At 40.6% G+C, this 13,606-nt stretch overlaps 1 protein-coding gene across 1 annotated transcript in view; it reads left to right on the top strand.

The window, feature by feature from the left end:
* nell2a (neural EGFL like 2a) overlaps positions 1-13,606 on the top strand; it is an 88,995-nt gene that overhangs the window by 15,894 nt on the left and 59,495 nt on the right. Inside the window, exons 6-12 of the mRNA XM_008276112.1 lie at positions 2,408-2,480; positions 3,599-3,681; positions 4,109-4,237; positions 6,820-6,922; positions 9,333-9,424; positions 10,971-11,076; positions 11,972-12,100. Of these exons, the coding sequence (XP_008274334.1) occupies positions 2,408-2,480; positions 3,599-3,681; positions 4,109-4,237; positions 6,820-6,922; positions 9,333-9,424; positions 10,971-11,076; positions 11,972-12,100 (715 nt within the window). The remainder of the gene's footprint in view (positions 1-2,407; positions 2,481-3,598; positions 3,682-4,108; positions 4,238-6,819; positions 6,923-9,332; positions 9,425-10,970; positions 11,077-11,971; positions 12,101-13,606) is intronic.

Raw genomic sequence — 13,606 nt, 5'->3', positions numbered from 1 at the left:
CGCTGATTTGGGAGAAATCATTAAATAGCCTCTGGTCTATGCTCATTAAGCTTAGTCTATAGACTTGTTTATCAGGCAGAGAGACATATATCGCCTCTCTCGGACCAGACTAAACTCCAAAATTTCCCACCTGGGGAGACGTGTCGGGGCAAAATGTCAGCTTACCAGCAAGTCTGACCGTTTTAATCAGTCTGCCGGTAACTAGCTGTGTGTTTGAAGTTGTGGTGATGTTTGTGTACCCGTTTGTGCATTGTGTCCTGGCCGTTGAGTTTCTTTTTGTGTTAATTGGTTAATGAAAGAAGCCTCGGAGTTCACCCACTAATCTTGTCACGTAGCAGCATCTCTCCTCACCGCTCTCTGAAGCCTTGATTAGTTGCTAGGAAGGCACGTCTCCTTTTTAAAACACACTGCTTCATTAGTACACATGCACTCACACACACACACACACAGAAACAGTCAATGTCTGTCTGTACGTGGGTGTTAGCTGAAGACTAGAAAATCACAGCCCGAGCAGTAATAGTAAAGACTTTAATCAGAATCGGCGTATCTGCACCTCTGCTTCACAACTCAATAAATATCTCCTTTATAGTCTACGCACAGTGTAAGGTGGCTAAATCTGTTGTATCTCGCTTATCTGGTGACATAATTTCCTAATTCCATCAGTGATGTGTCATTTCTATGCAAATGAGCTAAGTTATTCTACATCCTAACTTGAAAGAAACAACTTGCTTTTAATTCAAACGGTCCCCTAATGCAACGAGAAGCCACTGTTGAAACAGACAAATCAAATTTCACTTCACAGTCAGATTTCATTCTTGAGTTATTTTTAAGCCTAGCAGGGTACATCTCCTCATGGCTGTTTGCTTTATATAGAAAATGAATGTAACTGTATGATTCAACCCTCAGCCTGCACCCTTGCTGTTTTGCACAAATCCGTGCTTCCGGTTCAGACAGGACTGCGTCGCTAACACAGAGGACTCAGCGTGGCGCATTTAAAAATGTCACTTTTTTTCAGTTGCCAGAAGGTGCAAAGCAAAATCTGGCAACTGGTTGTTTTGATACATAACAGCACAGGCTCTAGAGAAAGAAGAACATGCAAAAAAAAAGCCCAAAAACGTGTTGTTAATTTTTAATCCTGTATCTCTATGTTAACTGTTCATCTTGCTCTCATGCCATTATATGCTAAAAAAAACTTTTTCTGTTTTTTTTTTCTTCCTCGCTGCGCCTGTTATATAAATCTGCACTTTACTGTGAGTGGAGTGTAGCTCGCAGAGGAATAACACAGGAGGCTGGTTTTAGACGTCAGTGGGCAAAACATGTTGACATTTTCGAAAAACTGGCAAATTTATTAGATTATTGACAGCTTTCTTCAGCTCTGCATCGTGCCATCTTTGCTAAGTCGCATCCACTTTTAAGTGATCCAGTATAATCTGAAGGATTTCATTTAAATACGTGTGGTAGCTAAATCCCGCTCACATGTTCAGTTTTACTCGCAAATACATCACAATGCTGAGATTAATGCTCTGACTGTTGTTTCACTACAAAGATTCAAAATAGCACAAGCAGTATTAGTGCAACATTAATCGTGGCTAAGATGACGTTTACGGCGGTCGTGTGGTGTGAAAATTTGCACAGCGGCTCCAAAATAAACGTACGGTTTTCTGGTTTCATTACAAGTTTGATAGACACAACTCCTATCTGCTTCCATTTCTGCGCATTGCCGTGAAAAATCAGCAAATCATTTCCGCGGGATTTTAAATTTATGGCCGGTAAATTGAAGTGGCAAGACAATTTAAAAAACAATTTCTCCTAAGTTGCACCGCTCCACTTCTGTAAGGGTAATAAATGCACTCAAGGAGCGAAATGGGCCAGGTTGCCATGGCAACAGAATATCTGTGTGTATATGTGTGTATGTACGTATGCGTTTGGGGTTTGGACACAGGACAAAGGGCTATCAATTTGGACTTATGAATCAAATTGAATCTGTATCTCCTGTTTATGCTTATCAGAGGAGATTGGAGGAAAAAAAACTTCATGTTCCGACTAAAACATCATCGGTTCACTTAACTTTGGTCGGTGTCCAGATATGAGACGAATCATCAAAGCAGCAATCTGGGAGACAGAATACCTCACAACCAACTCCTCTGTCTGTCATTCTCCAGATTGAAAAATAAATTTCCGCTCGCTCTCAAGATTTACTGCTGTTTCACTGTATCCAGTTTTATGATTGCAGCAATTACCGAGGCTCTCGTAAACAGGACGGTTGGTTTTGTGTTGGAAGCGCTGTGTATACCCTTCTAGGTCCTCATCTACTTAGTACACATCAACATGCTTCATCGTATTTATATTTCCTGACTGTTCTCTGTTCTCCTTTATCAAAAAGTTTGTTGTGTGTTTGTGTGTGCAGGGAGTGATGCAGGACGTGGAGATCCTGGTGATGCCACAGGGTTACATCTCACAGTGTCCTGATCTGAACAGAAGTGAGTGCAGTTTCTTACTTAACACATAAAAAAAAAAACAGTATTTCACTGAGCGTTTAATTTAATTTAAATTACCTCAAACACTTATTTTGCCAGACTCTTGAGTGCACTGATTTATTTTTTATTTAAATTCTTGAAAGCCTCTGTAATCACTGGAGTAAAACAGCTTAACACAACTTAGCAACTGAGAAACGATTTTTCCCTCAGTAAAACTTCGGGTAATAAAATGTTTTGCAAATAGCCAGTCAGTCACCAAAAAGGAGGAATTCTCATCGCCTCTCCTGTGCATGTGTGGAGTGTCTTTATTGCCGTGACTTTGGAGATGATACTGTTGAATTCACATGTCAGCTGTGAGTGGACAAAGAAAACACTTGTTTACATCAGTGTACAAGTTCTAAGATTTCATCTGAGTAGTTCAGCATGACTTTCAAGTAGTAATCTGGGAGACTGTTTGAGTTGGAAACAGTTTTTTGACGCAATGCTGTTTTTACAATTCAGTTACTCTCCAGTGCAGTGATGCCCTTTGTCTTCTGAGCTATGATGTGTTTTTGTAGGCAGCCTTCTTCTCTACATCAGGTGGCTGTTGCAGCTCATTTTGTTGTATGAGTCGCAGACAAACTGCTTTTTTCTGCTGACAAGGAAAACACACAAACATTTCATGATTTGAAATGATCTGCACGTGGGTTAGTTTTAACCGTGTTTCCAAAAGTTTGCTAACTCTATTTTAAAATAAGTGAGGTCCTCTTGCAGGAAGGGAACCTGAGAATGTACTTCTAATAACAGAACATGAAAGAAATGTGAAAATTGCAGCAAACTGATGATTAAGTCCCTTCAAGAAAGAAAGTGTGTAAGCAAATAAATAAGATTAAATGGCTGCATTATATTGTATTATATTGTGTGTTTGTGCTGTAGCTAGTGATTGCATGAACCAGTTTTACTTTCAAAAATGTATTTTCATCAAATTCTTTATTATATCCCTATTTCTTGAACGAATTAAGTTCACGGTTTCTGTATATGGGCTGTAACTACATTAGTTTGCAATTACCATACATTATCATAATGGCAGGTAATTGTATTCCATGTGCTGAAATTGCAGTATTTTGCCTTTTGTGTCCCAGCATGTCCAACCTGCAATGATTTCCACGGACTTGTGCAGAAAATCATGGAACTGCAGGATATCCTTGCGAAAACATCCAGCAAGGTAACGTAGCATGAATTAATGTGTCCTTATTTGACATTTGGTCCAGAATCGGAGCGTTATTCTAAAGAACCTGTTATTACAGCTTTGAATTAAATGCGTAAATTATCCTATAGCCTAACATATTCACTTGTCAGTGTCCTCCTGCTATTAACATTCATAGCAACAGGCAGTCGGAGGCATATTAACATTAGACGTCGGCTATTATTGAAGTCCTTTCTCTTCTTATGCAGAGACTTAAAAGGTGTTAATGGTTTTTAATGACCGACTTTTGTGGTGCCACTGGTTTGCTCTTGAGGCTCTACATGTGCTTTCTACGTGTGAATATAGACGCAGACTGAGTTGTATCTTCTCTCCTTCTTGTCTTTTGTCTTTTTTTGGGGTGGGGTGGTGGTTGGGGGGGGTGGTGGTGGTGGGATGGCGTGAGCAGCTGTCCAGGGCGGAGGAGAAGATGAATGGGCTGGATGGCTGCTATTGTGAGAGAACCTGCAGCGTCAAGGGGGTCGTCTACAGGGAGGATGAGGGCTGGACAGATGGCTGCAGGAACTGCACATGCACGGTGGGGCTTCACACACGGGTGCTTGACTGCGTGTGTGTGTGTGTGTGTGTGTGTGTGTGTAAATGCATGTCAGTGTGTGTACACTGGGTGCATGGGTGTGTATGTTAGAGTAATAAAGAGCAAGGGAGGACATTCAATTTTAATTAAGTACGTGCGTGTGTGTGTGGGTGTGTGTGTGTGTGTGTGTGTGTGCGTGTATGTGTGTGAACAGTCTGAAATGATGTGCCTGTCATCTTGTATGTGATTGTGTGATTACGTTCGCAGACATGTGAGCCTGTGATAAAGTAAATAGATAGGTGTGTGTGTGTGTGTGTGTGTGTGTGGGTAGTGTGTGTATACTCGTGCGAACAGGATATGTGTTTGTGTCTAAGAACATACATTTTTAATCATGTCTGTATCGCCTCGTATCGACGTGTGTGTGTGTGCACGCCTCAGTTTGTGTGTGCAGGGGACGCACGTGTTCTTTGCTCCCATTGTAAGTGTTGGCTTTTGTTTTGCTCCCCTGTTGATCATGTGTGTCAGGTTGGGGGTGTGCGGGTGCGTGTTTGGGCGAGGTGCAGAGTGCAGGGGCCCCATTGTCGACGGCTTGTTTTGTCATTATTTCCTTGCATTAGAGGAGGGTTGCCCCAGTTTCCTAAGAAAAGATACTGTATTAAAAACCTCCACCGTACTCAGGATTAGACACATCAACAACAGTGCTTAGTAATGCTCCGTTCTCTCAAGGGTCTACTTTGCGCTGCGTAAAGTGTGAATAATTGCCAAAAGAAGAATTAGACGCGACTGGAGATCTTGGGCTTGTACCACATCAGCAGACAGATTTCACCCCCTGTCAGTCTACTCAGTTTTGGAACACGAAACTCATTCACTGCCACTGAACTGCTCCAAACAGCCAATCGGATGCCTTCGCGCGCCACTACCCAACATGCAAAAAATAGGAAATCACATATCTCACAGTGCACTGCACCTAATTGCTCTTGACAGATGATAATTATCATCAGGGATTTGTTCTACCCACTCATCCAATGAAATCGCTTCATTCGCCAGGAACGGTGTTGTGCCATTCCTGGGCTGCAATTAAGGAATTAGACGGGATGTGTTTCTTACCTTATGTGTGGCAATTAGCTGCGACCTTTAAAATTCAAAGGTCACGCATTAAGATGTTATCAATTACGTGGATCAGGTACATAGATGTTGCTGTCACAGAGCTTTCATCCGTGGAAACAATGTTAATTACAGGGACAGCTGGTGAATAGGAAGTATTAGATTTACAGGTGGAATTCTCCTACAGGGTACATTCACAATGTAGTTTCTTTTATTTAAAGTGTACCTCTGAGTTCTGCCAGAATCGTGTAGGTATTTAAAAATGCAACATGGCCTGGCTGTACCAGCATTTATAATGAGGTTGTTGGAGGATAAAATGATGAAATTTTAAAGAAAGTCACACATAAAAAAAAAAAGGTGTGTCTTATATTTGGTCTGCCTTCGGTGATTTAAATGAGGAAGACATAGTAATAGAAACAGCTGTCAGTATAATATAATGTAGACCAAAAAAAATGCAGCCTACAGAATGACCATAACAGTGAATCAACACCTCGTTAACCCTTGAAATACTTGGAAAATTAATATTTCAACCCTAAGGCGTTATTGAAGGATATTTCAAGATATTTTTACTTTTGTGACTTTATAAATAGATAAATAAATAAGTAAGTAAGTAAGTAAGTAAGTAAGTTGCCATACATGGTAACTTGCCCATCTTCGGTGAAAAAAGAAAGAAATTTATAATAAATAAAAGAAAAAGCAACAAACTGCAAAAAAACATTTATTTAGAAACATTTTAGTTTGAGGTAATGATACACAACCAGTAACCAATTGTGAATATAAAGTTGCTTGGCAAGTTCATTTAGTAACATTTTTCTTGGAGTAGTGGTTTTGGCACTGATCTCAAAAAATAAATCAAAATGGAGTTCAATGCAAACCAGTAATGAAGTGTTTATAAAGTGCCTGGAACATTTGTTTAGTGACATTTTTCATAAGGTAGTGATATTAGCACTAATATAAAAAGTAAATCAAAGTGCACATGGTTCTTCAACCTCAAGGAGAGGCACAGGGCGGACATATTGAACGTCCAACGAAGTTACCAAATATGGTCACTTGCCCCATAAAGGGTTTAAGCAGGTTGAACACAAGTTGAACTTCATAACGTTCATAAGCTGTTGTAGTAGACTGAGTATACTATGTTGACCAGTAAGTAATTAGAAATAACATATAATATGAAATGCCAAAGATACGCATGAAGTTTAGAAACAGTATTTCCATGACACAAAATGTCCTGCCGCATTTCTTTTTCCGTTTTAAAAGGCTCTGTGTGTTGCGTATTTGGTCATAGTTCTGTAATTACCTAATTTAAGGGATCCTCAGCAAAAAGGGTTTGTGTCTCTAAAAAGGCGACAGTGATGTAAATATTGTCACATTTTCCAAATCCTTGATATTCATGTGATATCTCTCCGTGTGGACCTTAAACATCCCAAATCAATTGGGTCCTAGTAGTCCCTCTAAGTGTTGTGTTTCTCTCTCTAAACCAGAATGGCACGGTGCAATGTGAGGCCATCTCCTGCCCTCCCCCTCAGTGCCCGGCGGGCACATCGCCTGCCTACGTAAAGGGTGCCTGCTGCAAGGAGTGCCAGCGTGAGTGGAGTACCCTTAACCTCAACACCCTCCTACACTCATACAATCATGGACACAATTGCACACAAACACGCACACATAACAGCGATACAACCTCCACCGCCAGATTTAGAGCACACATAACGCCTCCACAAGGACTGCCTGACAATTGACCAGGGCTCTGCTGTGTTGCTAAGCTACCTCCTAACATGTCTCTTGAGATGAGTCCATCCTTTTGCATATACATGGACCAATCAATTATTCACTAGCTGGCTTCGAAACACAGATGGCCACCAGTCACACAGACATGAGCCAGTAAATCTGGGATCGCTGCATGTGATGTAAAGTGGTTCCTATTTATGGCATTACATGTTGAAGCTGTGAGAAAAAAAAAAAAGTGAAGAGGAGAGAAATGTTAAAGGCCTGAAATGATGCACACACTCTCACTGGTGATAGTGTCTTCTTAAATGTCCATTTTTTCCACTTTTGAGTACTGATATGTTCTGGCTGGATAAATAATTCTGTTTCATCACATTGCTACATAGAGGGTCTGTTTTTTTTTTTTTCTAAAAGACTTTGAGCTAAGCAATGAACTCTTATTAGCCTCCTCACCGCAGCACTCTGCATCTCATATTCTCTCAATTCCCCTCTCAATAAAAATGGATTTCAGTGGGTATTATCTTTTCTCACCCCAGCATTGTTCTGATGGTAACCCAAATGAAACTTTAAAAAAATGTGATATATTTGTTTGTGAAAGGCAAAAAGAACTTCCCGCAATGTAAAGAACTAAATCAAGCTGGAGCATTAAATGAAGGAATTTATTACCTTATTTCTAAGTGTTAATAAGGGATATTCTCACAGGAGAAAGGTTACACACCCTATGACTGATGGAGAAATATGGCAGACTTCATCTAATATTTCTTTGTAGATTTGACTTTGCATCAAGTTGACTTAATTTGAGAACTTTCTCATCACGAACTCCCACACACTTCTGCCGTCGCTCTCCTACTTCACTCGCGAGCAGCTGACGGACACGATTCAAACTCTCTATCAGGACGGAACCATTAGTCTTGGATTCTAATCATCTTGTGTCAGCATCATTTCCGCCGACCCAAGTGGTCAGAGCTGCAGCGCAGGGGCCTTCAGCTCGACTCTGAATCAGCTGCTGAGTTACGCTAAATACAAACACGTAGCAGGTAATACCCTTAAACTCAATACCCCCGTGCTCACTTATCTCAACGAGGTAGACAAACACGCAGCTAATTACGCATGCTCCGGCTTTTGGAGAGAAGAGTGCCACAAGTTTCCCCACTACAAAGACACGATTCGCTCTCCAAATTAAAGCCTTATCTCGCAGCGCAAGGCCTCGCAGGGAGGAGCTCTGCCTCTGTTTTTTTTTTTTCCTTTTTTTTTTTTTGATTGTCTGTCAAGTACAGCGTCAAATGGCTGTTTTAGAAGTCCTTCGCTTTCATGATACACCGCTTTGTGATAGGGCCTGACCTGCAGTGTCAATCATTTCTCCCCCTCATATCAGTCTGAATCTGTCTGACCCCGACTGCTCATCAAACACACAGTTTCTCCCCGTGTGATTATTCCCCCCCCCCCAACAATTACATGAAACGGCTTCTCCTCAGTGCTGCGGCGAGGAAGGCTTCCTCTCTCTACATATTAATTATGTCGTCACTCATTTTGCGGCGCTACCTAATTGAGTTTAAAATGCTTAATTTGGTTTGACTTACATTTACCCAGAGACTTTAGAAAAAGCTCAGAAAAGGTGCAAGAAATAAGGACAGATTGGTTCAGACATGTGAAACAACGCTGTTAACTAACACTCGTGGGTTGAATATTAATATAGTTAGTATTAATAATTAAAAGAATTAGTCGAGGGAAATAGGATTAAAAAGTATGTGATGATTTATGTATAAAATGGTTAATTAGTTAATTTACAAATACAGGGGAAAAAAAGAGAAAATGTGATCAATGAAACTTATTTTCTGATCAAGTAGTTTGCTTTTCTTTGTTTCTTATTTTTTTAGCAAGTTGAAGACATCACACATTTTTCAATATGTGAAGAGCAAATAAACTCCCTGGTTATTTAGTTGTATCTACATGTTTTCATAGTTTCAGAAAGTGAAGCATTTTCTGTGCTTTATCCGCTCTAGTAGAAGTTCTTCCCCATTTTTTATTATTATTAAAAAATATAATTAAACAAAACTAATGAGTTATTGAAGCAACTGATCAAACGTTCCCAATTTTTTAATTTTATGGCGACAAATGTTTGTTGAGGTGTGCATTGCTCTTCTAAAAACAGACCCCGACCCTTAAAGAACCCTGAATACGACACTACATAACGGTGGATTTCACGAGAGCAATGTGCTTTTATGTTTGCTTTGCATGTGCTCATTTGTGTGTGTGCTGTGTCTGCTACCAGCTGTCTGCTTGTTTGGCGGAAGAGAGTTGGTGGAGGGAGATCAGAAGGCTGTGCGCGACTCCTCTGGCAGGTGCCTGCTGTTTGAATGCAAGGTAAGTCATGTCAACACACACACAGGTACACACATAACCATATTTATTCAAAGGATTTTCATCAAACTCCTCTCCAGAAAGAGACACCACAATAACTCTTGTGACCAAACACTTCGGCTCTTTTAATTTCCATGTTGCAGGACAGCTCACTAAATACTCCCTCCGTAGCTACTGTGGCCCACCTTGAGAGGATAAAGACTCAGTGAGCCAGCATGCTAAGTTGTCCACTTCAGCTGAATTCCATTGATCCATCTTGTCATCATGCTTTTTGGGATCTTAAAAAAATTGACCAAGTCCTGCTACTTGAGTTTACATTCAGAGGCCAAAGCAATACATCTGACAATCAGAGGATGCCACAGTCATTTCTCAATCCCAATCATCAGATACCACAGTGGTCCCAAATTGGATTCATTTCCCAATTATTCAGAATATTTGCTTTTGTCTGCCTGGTGCACCAGATGGGTGGGTCGCTCACTTTTGGGAGTAATTCACTTGATGCCATTATGCCAGGCAGGCCCAATCAATCACAGAAAAGTGATTTGAAGTTTTTAATCACCCAGCTCTATCATATCAACCCGCTCCGCCATGAATTCTGCAAAGCTCCATTAGAATCTGCAGTTTTAGACAGCTGTCTGGCTTGCTTGCCCACACCTGGCCCATCTGTAGTCCCAGTTAACTGACTGGCAGTCCCAGGCAGATCAAAGAAGTGGGGACGGGGAGTGCTGTCAGTCAGCCCACTGCTGCAGATTCCTGCAGGCTTCCCCTGACAGCTGCTTGTCACGCCTCTGATCTTCTGTCTGCCTGCTGGCTGCAGGGGAGGGGGGTGCAAGTTTTGGGTAGTGGGTGGCAAGAAGTAGATGGCGAGGCTTGTTTAGAAAGTTGTTTAGGGGAAGTTTGTTCCAGAATTTTCACACAAGCCCACTATAAAGCAGCAGCTTATATATGAGCCAAGTTAATGGCACCTCATAGAGGCAACCTGTAGACAGACAGGCCAGAGATTATTGTGAAGTAAAGCATTTGTGCATGACAAATTGAAAGACAAGGTCTATTGTTTTTGTCCAACTGTCTGTGGTGTTAATGAGGCTAAATTAGCATCAGTTGGAGGTACGTGAATGAGATCATTAGAGAGGCCTGCCAAAGGCATGCAGGGAAAAGGAACCTCCTAATCAGGTTTTACACTCTGACTAAACACACATGCAGGGATAATCCAGAAGATTGATTCACTGTTTGTATTATAAGGATGCATCATGAATCATGATGTAAATCACTGAAGATAACAGGAAGAGAGCTTCTTCTTCTTCTTCTTTTTTTTTTTTTTTTACCTCCAGAAGTAGTTTGACAAAAAACAAAACAAAACTGTGATTGACCAGTGAGTAATTGGTTTATAATGAACACACACAGGGTGGAGGGAGAGCGGGGACAGGGAAAGAGGTAATACAATAGATGAATAATTACCTTCATAATTACCTCCAGGCTGCGTGCAAATGAAGGGGGCAGAGTTCATCTAAGTAGCAGCTCATGAGGATTTTGTCTCTGCCCTTCACAGGACAGGACGATGCATCGAGTGGTCCCCAGTGAGCCCTGTCCTGAACTCAGCTGTCCGGAGTCGGAGCAGATCACGCTGACTGGCAGATGCTGTAAAGTGTGCAGAGGTACTGAGGAAGCACCATCCTTCCTTCTTCATTATCACTGCTGATATTACACACATTTTTGTGGTGAAACATGAATATTTTAAGGTACATATTGCACATTTGTGTGGTTAAATACCTAGACAGACAAAGGGAAAGTGCTATATGTAAGGCAATATAAAACATATACAATAACCATTAAAACTAGTCAGAGGGGTCATTTGATTATTTTTTAAAACCATTTAGTTGTAGATAAATATCTTCCAGGTCGCCAGTATAAAAATGAACTTAACCTTGTGACATTTTTTTGAAAGCTTTCCTCTGCAAAACAATTTTCCAGAATTGGCAAAAACCACCTTTTCAATGAAAAAAACTTCCAAATTTGTCATGATTGCTGTGACAATGTGTACCTGTGCTCAGTGTTTGATTTCTAGATTTGATTTCACAATATCCAATAAGATATTAAGACATCACTGTGTTCACTTAGATGCTTCTGCAAACACCTCTGCAGGCTGATTCAATAGGTTTCCCATATTATGCTAGAAAGAAATAAAATCCATAAAGGAGGGACTCATTCTAAAAACACCAATAATACAAAGTATTTGTGATTTGTAGAAAATAGGCTAAAACTTGTAAAACTGTTGGATATTGATCCACCCATTAGTAGTTATTACTGCTTTTCGTGCAGCATGTTTTTATTTATTTTTTTAGAACTGAAAGTCAGGTGTGGAGGAGTGAAATTAAAGCAATTTAGTATTTTGACCTTATATTTCAGTGAAAAAACACCACAGTAAAGATACTGTAAGAGAGGGGTGTGATACTACGACATAACCTTTCCCTCTGGCTCCGTACGCCTCCATCACTCCTCTCCTCCTCTCTCATCTGGGTCTCGACCTTTTCCTCTCCCTGCCTCCTGCAGGTCACGACTTCTGCTCAGAGGGCCACGGTTGCGTGGAGCACTCCGACTGCGTGAACCTGGAGGCTGGAGACTGCTGCGTTTGTAAGGATGGCTTCCGCCCACTGCGAGACGATAACGCCTACTGTGAAGGTACGATGGCTCAGAATAACAAACCATGACTCTTAGCTCAAGTTTATTTGCCCTCTAAGAAAAGGGCACGGTTTTAGTGTATACGCCTGAGTTGCATCATAGGAGGTCATGAGAGAAACTTGTGCTTTCAGTTTTACAGTTTTGATTTTAGCGGTATTTTTACACTGAAGAATTTACAGCTGTTTGATTTTTGACTGCCTTGGCTCAGCCTGAAATCATCCGTTTTCCGAAACGAGACACGCACAGATAACACATCTTCTCCTTGACTGTAGCTCATCACATGTTTGCATCAAGAACGAAGTACAGAGAAAAAAAAAAACAACAAAAAAACATGTCTGACACCTAAATAATTAGTCTGTCGGTCAGCAGAGAGCACATACATGGATCTTAAAGTTCCTTTATTTATTAACACATTCATTTATTTGTTCGGCGTTAGTGTCACAAGTGATTCCTTTACATGTTTTCATGTTTATAATTAGTTTTCCTCCTTCAGACATGCCCATATAATGCCAGTCACGCCGTTTCTTTTACTCCTGCTGGGGTCATCTTCACAGTCAGCGTAGATGTCACAGCTTATTTTCCAGCTTTCAGAAAAGAGTGTTTACCGCTATTCACTCTGGAGCATTATAAAAGCAACATCCACAGACTTGCCTGAGGCCCGAGGTAGATAATCCAGCGCAATAAATCTGAGAATTTACATCAGTGTTTCAAAAAAATTTAGTCATTTTCATTTTAATAAACACATCAAGTGAATCTCTGCTGACAGGATGCCTGAACGAAATTCACAGAAAAAAAAAATGTCGGCTTGCAAACTTTGTCGGTGCCACGTTCGTGTGTTTGAGCAGTTTTAGGTTAGTTGAATTTTAATCCAAAAAATTACATGTAAGAAAATGGAAACACATCCACCATAATTTGCAAAATACTGTAGACATTTTCTAAATACCCATAAAAAACACTTTGTCGAATTCATGCTTTCATCACGTAATCCTTTTGTGATGGGAGACTGTAATCCTCTCATTATTTGTGCCCACAACACGTAATGCTTTTCAAAATGCATTTTGAGTGACTAATGTTTGTCTTCTTAGTCGGTAGATTAATGTTTGATATAAAAACATACACATATTCAGAGCCACTCTGCTGGGCATCCCATCTATCACCAGTGTGGTCATTCATTACTGATTGCAGGCGAAGGCTCAGATGTCTCCAACCATGTTGCACTTTAATGTCAAACACAATGCGATTAATTATACAGCGCTGCTTTTATACAAACAAACTGTTTTCCTTGATTGCCTTTTGAATGCCCCCTCCCCTCCCATTTTTACATTACTCGATTGGAAAGCGTCCTCAACACCTCATTGAGCAGGTTATTTCATGCAACAACCTCCTCACCGAGTTCAAACGTTCAAACATGAAATTGACGGCGCTTCAGCTGAATTTCTCATCTGCCATCTTGACTGAATTCGCCCAGATGCATCATTAAAAAATGATAGCTCCATCATCAGGCTA

This window comes from Stegastes partitus, unplaced genomic scaffold (assembly GCF_000690725.1).
Source record: "Stegastes partitus isolate 25-593 unplaced genomic scaffold, Stegastes_partitus-1.0.2 Scaffold65, whole genome shotgun sequence".
Lineage (NCBI taxonomy): Eukaryota > Metazoa > Chordata > Actinopteri > Pomacentridae > Stegastes > Stegastes partitus.
The sequence above is the reverse complement of the archived record's forward strand: the minus strand, read 5'-3'. Positions and strand labels throughout refer to the sequence as shown.